The sequence below is a fragment of the Pelodiscus sinensis genome, chromosome 1 (assembly GCF_052426305.1).
Source record: "Pelodiscus sinensis isolate ZL-2025 chromosome 1, ASM5242630v1, whole genome shotgun sequence".
Lineage (NCBI taxonomy): Eukaryota > Metazoa > Chordata > Testudines > Trionychidae > Pelodiscus > Pelodiscus sinensis.
Window position 1 is genome coordinate 90379608 of NC_143052.1, and position 12390 is coordinate 90391997.

Sequence of the window (12390 nt, forward strand, 5' to 3'; positions counted from 1 at the left end):
TTTAACCTAAAAATCCCTTGTCCCAAAAGGAAAGCAGCTAACTTACACTGTTTCCCATAGCCCTGTATAGGGTGTAGGGAGATTAGCCAGCAGACACCAGCATCTCAGCCATGCTATTCTACCACCTTCCGACTGCCCAACCACACATGCCAGATAAACGGGATAGACAGTGATGACACTGTTAAATGGAGATGATATTTCCTTTATCCTACTGTGTCTGCCTTGTCTGTTTAGAACGTGGGTTCCCAAACTGGGGGGGGCGCGAGGCTACCCAGCTTCCCCCTTCTCCCCCCCATCAAGTTTTGCTGTCTGGTTCAGTTCTTTTTTTTTTTTTTTGCTCAACCAGTTTTGCTGATATTTGGGGAGGGGGGCATGAGGGTTTTTCAAAAATCAAAAAGGAGGGCGTGATGCCAAAAAGTTTGGGAACCACTGGTTTAGAATGTAAGCTCTTCAGAACCAGGATAGTCTCTTACTAGGTATCTGTACAGTGCCTAGCACAAAGAAACCGCCAGTACTCTCATACTACAAACAAGAAATCGCTATAGTAATTGCCACATTTAAAGTAAAACTTAGACACAAAGACAACTATTGTTTTTTGTGGATACACAGAAACTTGTCAAGAATGACTAGTTCTTTCAGCTGGAAAGAGAATTTAGGTTTTATCCTGCTTTTAAAAAGGCAATGTAAACCACCCACACTTTTTTGGGCAGGAGAAGTGGATTCCCTTACTCCTGTTAGTTGTGTGTTTCCATCTGGGAGTCTTAAGGCTCCCTCTATTGCAGCTGACATTTGCCTCTCATGGATGAGAGGACTCTCTTTGGACTCAGTTAAGACTAGTCCTTTATTAAGGTGCTATTGACTAATGCAGAGGGCTTCCTGCCCTACGAAGGGAACACATTGTCTCCAATGCAGTAAAGTTTACCAGCATACAGTAACATTTTAGAGTAGGTATAATAGGGTTGGCACCTGCCTCTCATGAATGCCCCCTTTTCTCTGGGTGATATGCCTGTGATCACAGTCTTTGTTGGAGTGGCACCCACCTCTGGTGACTGCCCTCTAGGCTGATGGTTCTCTCAGCATCTAAATGTATAATACTACTTTTGGGTGTTTTAAGCACAATAGTGATTAAAACTGTGATTAATCATGACTCTTGCAACCAATGATAGAATGCCTATTGACATTTATAATACTGTTTTGGATGTTTTTCTACATTTTCATATACTTTCATTTCAATTACAGCACAGAATACAAAGTGTACAGTGCTTCCTTTGTGTCTTTTACAATGCAAATGTCTATAATTAAAACAATAATATAAACAAAAGAGACAGCATTGTTCAAACAAGTGCCATAGTGCAGTCTCTATTATTAAAGTGCAACTTACAAATGTAGAAAAGTAGGTGGCTGTACCCCCTACTCGCTATACTCACCAACCCCCCTCTCGCCAGCCCCGGGTCCCTTCGACATCACTCTGTCGTCCTGCAGAAAAGTTTTTTGCATGTGTGTGTATATATATGGGGGCAGGGGAATTTATATTTTTACAAAACAATGTAAAGCTTTAGCGTCTACAAGCAAAAGCATCAAGAGAAATATAAATATTTAGCATATCTGCCATGTAAAACCTTGCAACACCTGCTACAACACTGCTATATGAATACCTGTTCTCACTTGCAGGTGGCATTGTAAGTTAGAATTGTAATTGAAATGAAGATAATTGAAAATGTACAAAAACACCCAAAAGTAGTAGTATACATTTAGATAGGCATTCTGTCATTCATTGTTTAACAGTGTGATTAAAACTGAGATTAATATCATGCTTTTTTAATCTTGCAATTAATTGTAATTTTTAAATTGTTTGACAGCCCTATTTTTAACAAAACATTTAAATGAATTAGAAGCTGAGTGTTTACAGGAAGAAAGGATCCTGGCAGTTATGGTGGTCTAACATCCTCGTTAAAGTAGGAAGCAGATGCTGGGGCATCTTCAGGGCATGAAGTGTCAGGTTAGTGTCTGGGGACAGGAGCACAGGATGAAGAATGAGATTGACATGGGAATACAGTCTCAAATCCTGCCTCCGGAACACAGCCTGGCCAGTGAGCCTTGGGGCTGGGGATTTCCTCAAGAGCATGGAAGCTCCACACACCCAGCTAGTGTGCATGAATGCTCCCATAGAGCATGCTGCATGGTCACTAGCCACAGGGCTGGAATAGTAGCTGAAATAGACATAGGATATAATGAGAGTGGAAGGGAATTAATAGATGCACCATACAGAGTTACTGGCAGCACAGAGGCTCTGTGAATTGCTGCAGTGAAGGAGGAGACATAGGTACACTAGAAGGAGAATTGGGACTAGGAGATAAGCAAAGCCTTGCCAGAATTTCAAGATCTGTCTAGGGAGGCCCAGGATCCTAATAAGGCAATGAGCCAATTTAGCTGAAGGAGGAAGAATTGGGGGCTAAGGAACCTCTGTGCAAGGTACATAAGTCTTTCTTATAATATTGCAGGCCAGGCCAGCCCTAGGCTAAATGGCGTCCCTGGCAAGAATTATCTTTGGTACTGCCCCTCTGCCAATTTGTTAAACTTTTCAATATCTTAATTTGTATTGCATTTGTAGCCCATTTCACAATGTTGCCGTGTGGTTTGCATGAACGCTTTATCCCTGCCATATAAGATGATACATTTGCATGCCAGGATCGCCTGGGTTGCTGTTACAGGATTTCCCTGAGGTGCAGCCTGGGACTGTGGGACCACTTTGCCCCCTGGACTCTCTCCAGCCTGTGCTGGCTCTCACCATGCCTTGCTAATGACTGGCAGCAACCCCTCCAGGTGCTGTTATCTCTCAGCACAACCACATGTGAAGCTCCACACACCCCACTAGATGGCGTGAATGCTCCCAGAGCCACCCACAAATCACACAGAGAAGGGCACCAGTCAAATCTCCCACAGTTCTCAGCCTTGTACCTCAGGAATATACCATCTAATTTATTCATTGGTTCTCCACTACATCACTGAAAAGTGGATATATGCCAACCTTTGTAAACCCCCTGAGTAAATTAACCAAATGCTTCAGGCAATCTCACTGGTAAAAATAAACAGTAAAATGAGTTTATTGGCTATAAAAGATGGATTTTAGGTGCTATTAGGTGGTAGGCAAAAAGTCAGAGTAGTTAACAAAATAAAATAAAATATAAACACGCCATCTAAACTCTCCCTCTACTAGACTGGACAACACAGTTTATCAGTTTTTAGACATCTAGCAGTTTTTCTTGCCCCTCTGGCTATTGCAGTCCATAGTACACAGATTTCACCTTTGAAATCTGGGCCAGTTCCCTCAGTTGGAACTTTCAGTCTTCTTGGCCTGGCTGCTTGCAGCCGAGGAGGGTGAAGGAGAAAGGCCAAACATGAGCCTCTGTGTTTGGTTCTTATACCCTTAGTCCCTGTGCTTGAAGAACACAAGTCCAGGCATGTCTGGGGGGCATTGCTGAGTGTCCAGGCAAAGTTGAGCAATTCCCCTGGGCTATGTCTACACTGGCGGGTTCCTGTGCAAGAACATCTTGTGCAAGGGTTCTTGTGCAAGAAGTCTTGCGGAAGAACACGTCCACACTGCCATGTCCGAGATGTGTTTTTGCCCAAGAGCACCCACGGCAGTGTGGACGCTCTCTTGCGCAAGAAAGCTCTGATGGCCATTTTAGCTATAGGGCTTTCTTGCGTGAGAAACCCCTGCGGCACATCCACACTGCCCTCTTGTGCAAGAGCTGTTGTGCAAGAGAGCTTACACTGTAAGAAAAGAGCGTAGCTCTTGCGCAAGAAGCCCTCTCTTACCACACCGTACTGTAAATCTTCTTCCGCAAGAGAGGGTGGGCAGTGTGGACGCTCTGGGGGTTCTTGCGCAAGAACGGCCATACTTGTGAAAGAACCCACCAGTGTAGACATAGCCCTGGTGTGGCCTTATGCTGGTGAGTCATTTGCATTGCAGCTCCCTTGCTAGGCAATGGCTGGTGATGTCTCACCAACAGCAGGCATCCAGGTGTTAATTACCTCCCTTGACATTGTCTCCATAAAAGTAATATCTGGGCACCTCCCAAGCCAACTATATTTTAACACCCATCATGCAACACAATTCTGATAATTCCATATGCATTAATGATATTAATCTACAGCTAGAGAAATGTCTTTCAGACAGCTGTAACCTACCCCCTGATACCTCACATGGCATGCTTTATATGCAATATAAGGCATAAGGGAGTTACAGGGTGCCTTCCTCCCCCAAGGTGTAGAATGTCAGTCACCTGCCTCTAAATCCAGCCCTGATTCAGAAAAGGCAGCACTGAATCATCATAGAATACTAGGACTGGAAGGGACCTCGAGAGGTCATCGAGTCCAGTCCCCTGCCCCCATGGCAGGACCAATGGGAGCATGGGTTCTATCAGTAGTTCATGATCATGCTTTTTTTGAGCTCAGCCCCACTGATCACATCCCTGTGAGTGCCCTCTGTATAGCTATTCCAACCTCCTTAACACCAGCACCCATTACATACTTCCCAGTCCTAATGCCCAGTCATTATCTAGGGTGGTTAGTTCTCACGGGTCAATGTCCATGCTTTTCTATGGTCATTAGATATCAGGGATAGCTCACTCTGAAGACCTCATTTTGAAGTTCTGCAACAAATTCTGGATACAAAGAGTCTCAAAACTCAGTCCCACCAGTCTTGGGGCCAAGGTCTGGATCCAAAGAAGTTGATTATTATCCTCATGCACCACATGGAGCTGGAGACAGTAGGTGAACATCTAGGGCACTTACTGTTGTTGCTGGGTTTTTGTTTGCTTATTTAATGACCCCATGAGCATTCCAGGAACACTAAGTAATAAAATAAATAATAAACCTTTCCACTTCGAAGTTCCTTAAGCATGTGAAGTCTGACTGAGATGCTTTGCTGCGTGTCCAGCCCATTACTTTTGACTCAGCCTGTATTCGTAATATGATAATTGCAAGAGAATTCACCCAAGCAAGGTTCCCAAACGCCAACCCTTTGCTGTAACCTTGAGTATTTTTGTGTCTTGGCTTCTGTGCCAGGCCTGGTTATGGTGTCATGCCAGATTGATGCTCCATGAGTTCACAAAATGCAGGCTTCGCCAGCGCAGTCATGTGGAAACTCTTACGTTTATTATGGAAGTTTGCAGTTAATCCCTGATCTACAAAATCAGCAATGGGTTGACCTTTACTTCAATAGGGTCAGGATTTCAGACCCAGACATTAACACCTTAAATTAGGAATGAATTGAGTTGTATGCTTAAAGCTGAGTTTAAAAGTTTAAAGCTAAACCTCTTTGCTATGCTCGAGGAGTACAATGTGCCTTCATGGGCCAGGGTCTTCTTTCTAGAATTGTTTTGCTACAATTTGCTTAATTTTGGCTCAAGTCACCCTCTTTCGGACCCTTTGGCCAGTCTTGGTGCCTTTGATAGGCAGATCTGTACAGGCTTACAAACGCATTTACCAGCTGTTTAAAAAAAGAACTTGGCTGAGGAAAGGAAAGGGACGGCAGAAGGAACTTGGGAAGACTTCAGAATTGAACACTTTTTACCACCGACTGCCTCAGGGTGCATGAGTAAGGTTAGGATTTTGGCCTGGGTATTTTTATTCAAAGTCATGGACAGGATGCAGGCAATAACCAATACATCACAGATGTATTGTAGCCTGAGCTCTGGCACCACAAGGTTGAAGCCCACGTTTCTGCATCTGGAGCTGAATTATAGGAATTTTGCGTAAGTCACAGAGGTCGCTGTGACTGACATGTAGCCTTATGCATGAATCACAGCCCCAAACAACTGAGCTCTGAGTGGCCGATGCAAATTCTCTGCCTCTCAATCTCTGCTCACAGTTCATGAGTCCCCAACTTCCCACCCTACTCAGAGTTTGTGGTTCCAAGAAAATCAGGGTTCCCATTTCTTAGGCAACTCTGAGGCTTTACCACCTGTCCTGCCATAACAGTTTCAGTAGCGAGAACAGGGAGACCTCTCCAACGTCTTTAGTCCAGTGTAGACTGATGCTGTAAACTTCTCTGCTTCTACCACAGTCCACACAGCAGTTCTCAGGTTGCTCGCAAGTTGTAGGGGAGGCCAATTGCCACTTTGCTCCAATTGCTGCTGGCCAGGTGACCAGAACTGCCGAGGGGTTGTGTCCTCCATGTGCCCTAGGACTGGAACCACTCATGAGCTTCACTGCAGCTCAGTTTTTGTTTTCAAGGTACCAGGGGACTCCATGGTCTAATAGTCCCATAAGAACTCCTACCCTCAACAAAACAATTCCAGCAATTAACCAAGCATGGACAATCTCTTATTCTGGAACTTGGGCTCCTTCTGTCCGAAGACTCTTACCCAACTTTGGTGAACATCAGTCTTCAAGGTGACCCTGTACTCAGTCGTTGTTCAGGCCTTGCCCGAAGGGTTCCCACTAGCGTAATCTCCAAAATATGTGTTGCAAGTACAAAACTCAGACAAATTATGTCCCTGTGCCCCAAGCGATCTGAAGTTAATATGCAAATGAGATACTGACTGGCTCAGCCCACTCCCCTTGCTCTCCAGAAGATGTCAGCAGAGAGTCAACTCTGTTATTTTCCTTCTTGTGTAGGCTTTAGGTGGCAGGACTGTTCTGAGGTTTTACAAGTCAAATGGCTAAATAGCATTAAAATCCATTAAAAGTGAGCTTTAAAGAAAGTCAGTGCTTGGTTCACCTTTTATTTGCCTGCATGATTGTAATAATGGAGTCAGACAGACATTTCTATGTAGTTAGACCTCCTAGAAAACATGTATAAATAGTTTTGAAGAAATTAGGTTGCAATTAAGCTAAGTTACTAATGATTGATGTCTGATTGTTATATGTCCAGCCATGGACAATTCAGATGGACTGTCATGGTTAGATATCACAGGGACAAGCAGCCATATATTTTTTTAAATAAAACCTGTATAGTGACAACAGAGGTAACAAAACTAATCAGCCCCCTTCCTTTTGAGCTAATTTGCCTGTTATGATTCTGTTGCTGAAGTGGTGTGGTTGAGAGAGTAGAACTCTATCAAGAATCCTCATTAGTAATTTTTTTGGGTACAACATTCTGGAGAGTGGGCCCCAACTGTGACTTCTCCTACAGATTTTGTGGCTGTTCTTGTTCCTTCTCCTTGGTCAGGTGTCGCTCAAGCTGATTACTGTTTCTTATTGTTCACTGCCTGGTGACATCTGGCTGTCCTCCCCTTTCCCTGCTGCTGTTCCTCTGCACTCGCTTCCTGGCATTGCCCATCCCTTCTCCTTCCGGCTTTCCCACCCTCCCTGAAGGATGCCAGAACCTCTAACTAAAAGGCAGATGTATCACATCTGGATTTAAATGCTAAATGGATGGTTTTAAGTTTTGCAGGGCAAAGCTTGTGTCATCGTTCATCTTTGTACATCATCTACCACGCTTTTGGGTGCTGAAAAATTATACTGAAGAAACATGAGGTAGACTCAGGCATAGCGCTTCTGACTGGTTCAGAGGCAGATGACAATCTAATAGGAAAAGGCCCTAGTCCAGGGGTGGGCAATAATTTTTTGCCAGAGGCCACTTCAAAAATTTTTAGGGGCAGGGCCAGGACACTTCCCTGTTTTCCCCACCCACAGACCATGACTTGTGTGGGGGTGAGGGAGCAGGTGAAGTCTTCGCCCCCTCCCGCCCCCAAGATTCCCCCCAGGCACCCATGGCCCTGGTGGTGGGAGGAAACTTCGTCACTCCCCCTTCTGCTCCCAGGCGAATCAGGGCTTAGGGGTAGGGGGAGCGTGTGAAGTCTCCTTCCGCCCTGCCAGGAGAGCATGGCACTTCTAAGCACCACACACTCTGCAGGGTGGGACCAGGGCAGAGGAAACTTTATGCACTCGCCTGCCCCCAGGCCAATCAGGGTTTGGGGGCAGAGGAGTGCGCAAAGTCTCCTCCTGCCCTGCTGGGAGCAAGTGGCGCTTAAAAGTACACTTTCACCCTGCCCTCAGGCCCTGATTGGCCTGGGGATGAGGGCAGGGCCGAATTAAGGGGGGGGGCTAGCCAAGCAGTGCCCCTTAGAGCTGCCATCAGGTGCCGTTCCACAAGGCATAAGGGAGCAGTCGACAAAGGCTTCTCCTGTCGACCGATCTGTGTCTTGACTGCCGTAATGTACCGACAATCAGCTGAGCCGGCACAGCGCAGTGGCCATTTTTATTTTAATGAAGCCAGGGATATTTAAATCCCCGCTTCATTGACTATGTCGGGTAGCCTATTTTACATGTCTCTGTCGGCAGAGGCATGTAGTCTAGACATACCCTAAGGTGCTGTAGGACCATCCCATTGTTTAAACTTCTCAGAAGGTTCATTTAGCATCCTGCTTGGAGAACCATTGCCAGCACTCTGGCCATGATTAAGTGTGTGAGACATGCCAAAACTGCTCCATGAGAACACTGATTAGTCTATGAGCAATGTCTGATAGTATATATTATGTCTTGTGTACAATTGGGACAGGAACACTTTCATCACCACTTCTACATGAATTAGGGAGGAGCTGAAGAGAGACAGAGGGCAAATAGGAGAAAAACAAAGACAGATACTGAGAGAAGGTGAAACAAGAAGAGGAAAAGTGTTGGCGGGAAAAGGGAAAAATTATTGGGGGATAGACAGAGACACAATGGAATCACTCTCCTGGCTTGGGTTCCAACTCCCATCCTTCCAGAACATCTTCACAACACTTGGCGTCGCTTTTGCTGTCTTTATTTTTCTTTTCGATCACTTGAAGCGCAGAAAAAGATGGAACTACCCCCCAGGTCCTGTCTCCTTCCCCTTCTTTGGGAACTTGCTGCAGATCAATTTCAAGTGTCCTCACCTTACCCTAATTACGGTAAGTGCCAGAGAAAAAAGATGCCTTTCGCTGACCTGCAGAGAGGGTTAGTGAATGGCACCCACTCCAGATCAGTGTCCGGTTCTCGAGTGGCAGCGCTGAAGTGTATTTATTCAGGGGCTGCACTGCAGGAAGATTTCAATATGCAAAAGGAGAAAAAGCTAAACAGAATAAAAACAAAGTAGAAAAGCGCGTCTAATTTATATTGTGTGCACATGTGACATGCCACTCTCCCTGTACTTAGTGTAAATGGTTGGTTGTTGATCAGTAACACACTATAGAACCGTGTGTACATCAAGACTGTAAATCAGTTTGTAATTGTATCTTTCACTATACTTGTTAAAGTAAATGTTAATATAAAAAAAGCACTGATGCTAGTTTACACTAATGACTGAGCAAATGGCAATGTAAGTGCTACTATTCATCATTTGGGCCCTTAAACTAGGAGTTGAACACTTCTTCACCTTCTTCTCCCTCCTCCCCCACTGTGTGTGTGTGTGTAGAATTATACCGTTTTAGCAAAGGCTCCTTGACTCAGCTGTACAGTAGAGCTGATGGGAGTGCTTTCATTGAATTTTTGGTAAGACAACTAATGCTGTTTGTGATTAGTATTCCCATGGGGTAGTGCTTTTGAAGTGAACATTTATTCACTTTGGAGAATATTTGTTTGAGTCCTTTATTTTTAATTCTCTGTGTATTATTTCATGACACATCAGTAGTACCAATGCATAGGCATTTATAGTATGATTACCACTGCCATGTAATAGATAAAATGTAATAATTGAGAAATAAAAAAAAATCCCCAAACAACATTAGGATCCAAACATCAATATTTCAAACTGAAAATCTGAAATAAAAACTTTTCAAAACAGAATGGTTTTGGAAATGTCAGGGTCTGGGGGATTTTTTTTTCTTTCCGACTCTAATTGGAAACAAATTTTAAAATGACAAAATTTCCCATTCACTGGAAATTGAGCTTTGGCCAGCATTAATGGAGCATGTTGTGCAGCGAGCCAGTACTGTACTTAGAAACCCAAAAGTGTTCTTTATGAACAAAAAACAGTTGGGAAAGTAAGGTGACAGGGGAAAGGGACACTGATTTCCTTCCCAGCCACATCCCCACAAATCATTATATAAAACAAGGTGCTGCTCTAGATCCCCCCTGTCAGCTTTGGGGATATTCCCTCTTGGTGGGGGGCAGGTTTGCAAGTATAATCCAGAGACACTGTGACCACTGACAAGGGACAGTGCTTCCAGGTTATGCTGGGATTAAGCACTTTGTAGTCAAAGCCCCTGTGCTCCCTGCTCCACAGGCCATGGTACAGTATCTCTCATTTTAAGCCTCTCTAGTTGTTTTTTCTCTCTTTAATCCTATGTTTCTTTTTTTTTTTTTTTTGTCTTTCACTCTTACGTGACAGCTCAGTAAGAAGTTTGGAAAGATCTTCTCTTTTCAGGTTGGATGGACAAACGTGGTTGTGCTGAATGGGTTAGAAGTTGTAAAGGAAGCATTGGTCCAGAAATCAGAGGATTTTGCTGATCGACCCCCCTTTTCTTTATTTGACCATTTGGGCTTTAAAAAAACCTGCGAAGGCAAGTGTCCCTCAAGTAGTCAAAGTTTCTCATTATCCAGGGCAAATTTCCCATCTCTGTGCACGTCAGTTCTTGTGGAATAGAAAGAACATGACTCTACCTTCAGGGTACATTATGGATAGTGTGCAATATGATTAAGGCTAAGATTTTTGTCATGCCTATTTTTAGTAAAGCCACAGACAGTGGCAATAAAGAAAAATTCATGGAAGTCCATGACCTGTCCGTGACATTTACTAAAAATAGGCATGAGAAAATGGGGAGGTGCAGGATCCCCACACAGCCGTGCTCCAGGTTTCCCCTGGGTAGGAGGTGTGGGGTTATCTGCCTGACCATGTCAGCTGGGAACTTGGTCAGGTGAGGGGGCACTAGCTGCCCTAGATTGCAGTCACAGAGGTCTCTGGAAGTCATGATTCTGTGACTTCTGCCACCTCCATGGCACAATCGTAGCCTAATGACAGTGGACTGTACTACGTGTGCATGTGGATACACACACCGTGTGCACAAACAGACACCATTGCCCGCTGGATGGACAGTGTTAAATCTGCTTGCTAATCTGGTTGTTACAAGTGAGTAGAAAGTGGTTTACAGCCTGACATGGGGCTTCTGTTCAGCTGCCTCCATCTGCTGGTGTCCCAGTGTTCCTTTTCAGCAAAATGGCTGCCACCAGCAAGAGACTCAAAGGCATTATAAGCTCAATGTGAAAACCTGTTTCACAAACAGTGCAAAAACCTGATATATCAGGTCTGGTCTGTGGAGCAGTGTTGGGAGCTACTTCTGTCGCCAGAGGCACCGACTCCATGGGCTGGAGTACCCACTGGTGGCCAAGCTCCCCCTCTGCTTCTCTCCCCTCTGCCTCTTGCTCACTGGAGGCTCTGCTGACCAACTCCTCCCCAGCCCTCCCACTGCTTCCCAAGCACCACAAACAGCTCTGCTGTTCAGGAAGCTCCGGAAGGGAGGAGGTGGCGTGGGGACAGGGTGTGCTCAGGGGAGGAGGCAGGGAAGAGATGGGGGAATGGTGAGTGTTTGGGAGCAGGGCAGGGATGGGGCTTGGGGCTGAGCAGGGGCAGAACTTGGGAGCAGCTGGGTGGAATGGGAATGGGATCTGAGGTGAAGGGGGAGGGTCAAGCACTCCCAGCAACAGGGGAAAGTGTCACCTATAGCTCTAGTGCACGTGGATTCCTAAGGGATCCAAGCCCATTTCTCCCCACAACTATCCCCTTTGTGAGCCTGGCACAGTTAAAGGGGGAAATAAATTAACTAAAAAGAGTAAACCAATGCAACCAAACCAAACCTGTTCCATTTATTGCAGCAAGCAGAGGCTAAGGAGAACAGGCTGCTAATTGATTTATATTTCTTTGAAACTCTGCAGGGATAATGATGGCAAGATATGGCCGTGGCTGGAAGGAGCAAAGGAGGTTCGCATTCTCCACCTTGAGGAATTTTGGGCTGGGGAAGAAATCTCTGGAGCAGTGGGTGACCCAGGAAGCTGGATGTCTATGCTCTGCGTTCAGACATAAAGATGGTATGAGATTGGAAACTCATATCTCTAGTCATAAAGAAGGGAAGGGGGTAGTTGGTTCATATTGGTGCTGTACATGGTGTTAGAGGGAAAAGTGCTTCTAGAGGTGGAGGAGGAGAAGTTTGCATGTGGTGGTGATCCAGCCATTTTGGAGGGGATTTACCTCGTAGCAAGATACAGGGCATTCCCCTCTTTCTGTGCTGTTAGAGAAGTGTTTCTCAACCAGTGGTACAAGTACCCGTAGGGGTACTCGAGAGAAGTCTGGGGGGTACGTCAACACAACTGAAATTTGGAGAAAACTGATTTTTTGTTTTAAGTTTTACAGCACTTTATTATTTTTGTACTTTTTACACCCCAAAATGTCATCGCCCTCCTGGCTACAATTAAGTTGTTAAACAA

The 12390-nt window shown here is 45.0% G+C and overlaps 1 protein-coding gene across 2 annotated transcripts in view; it reads left to right on the forward strand.

Annotated features, from left to right (window-relative positions):
* The first annotated feature begins 296 nt into the window (after positions 1-296).
* Positions 297-12390, forward strand: part of LOC102462423 (cytochrome P450 2D15-like) — a 33793-nt gene continuing 21699 nt past the window's right edge. Inside the window, exons 1-3 of one of the 2 annotated variants that reach the window (XM_075935760.2) lie at positions 297-8882; positions 10301-10472; positions 11842-11994. In XM_075935760.2, coding sequence (XP_075791875.2) covers positions 8673-8882; positions 10301-10472; positions 11842-11994 — 535 coding nt within the window. In that variant the 5' untranslated portion in view covers positions 297-8672. The remainder of the gene's footprint in view (positions 8883-10300; positions 10473-11841; positions 11995-12390) is intronic. The other variant, XM_006120510.5, reaches the window with a different exon arrangement.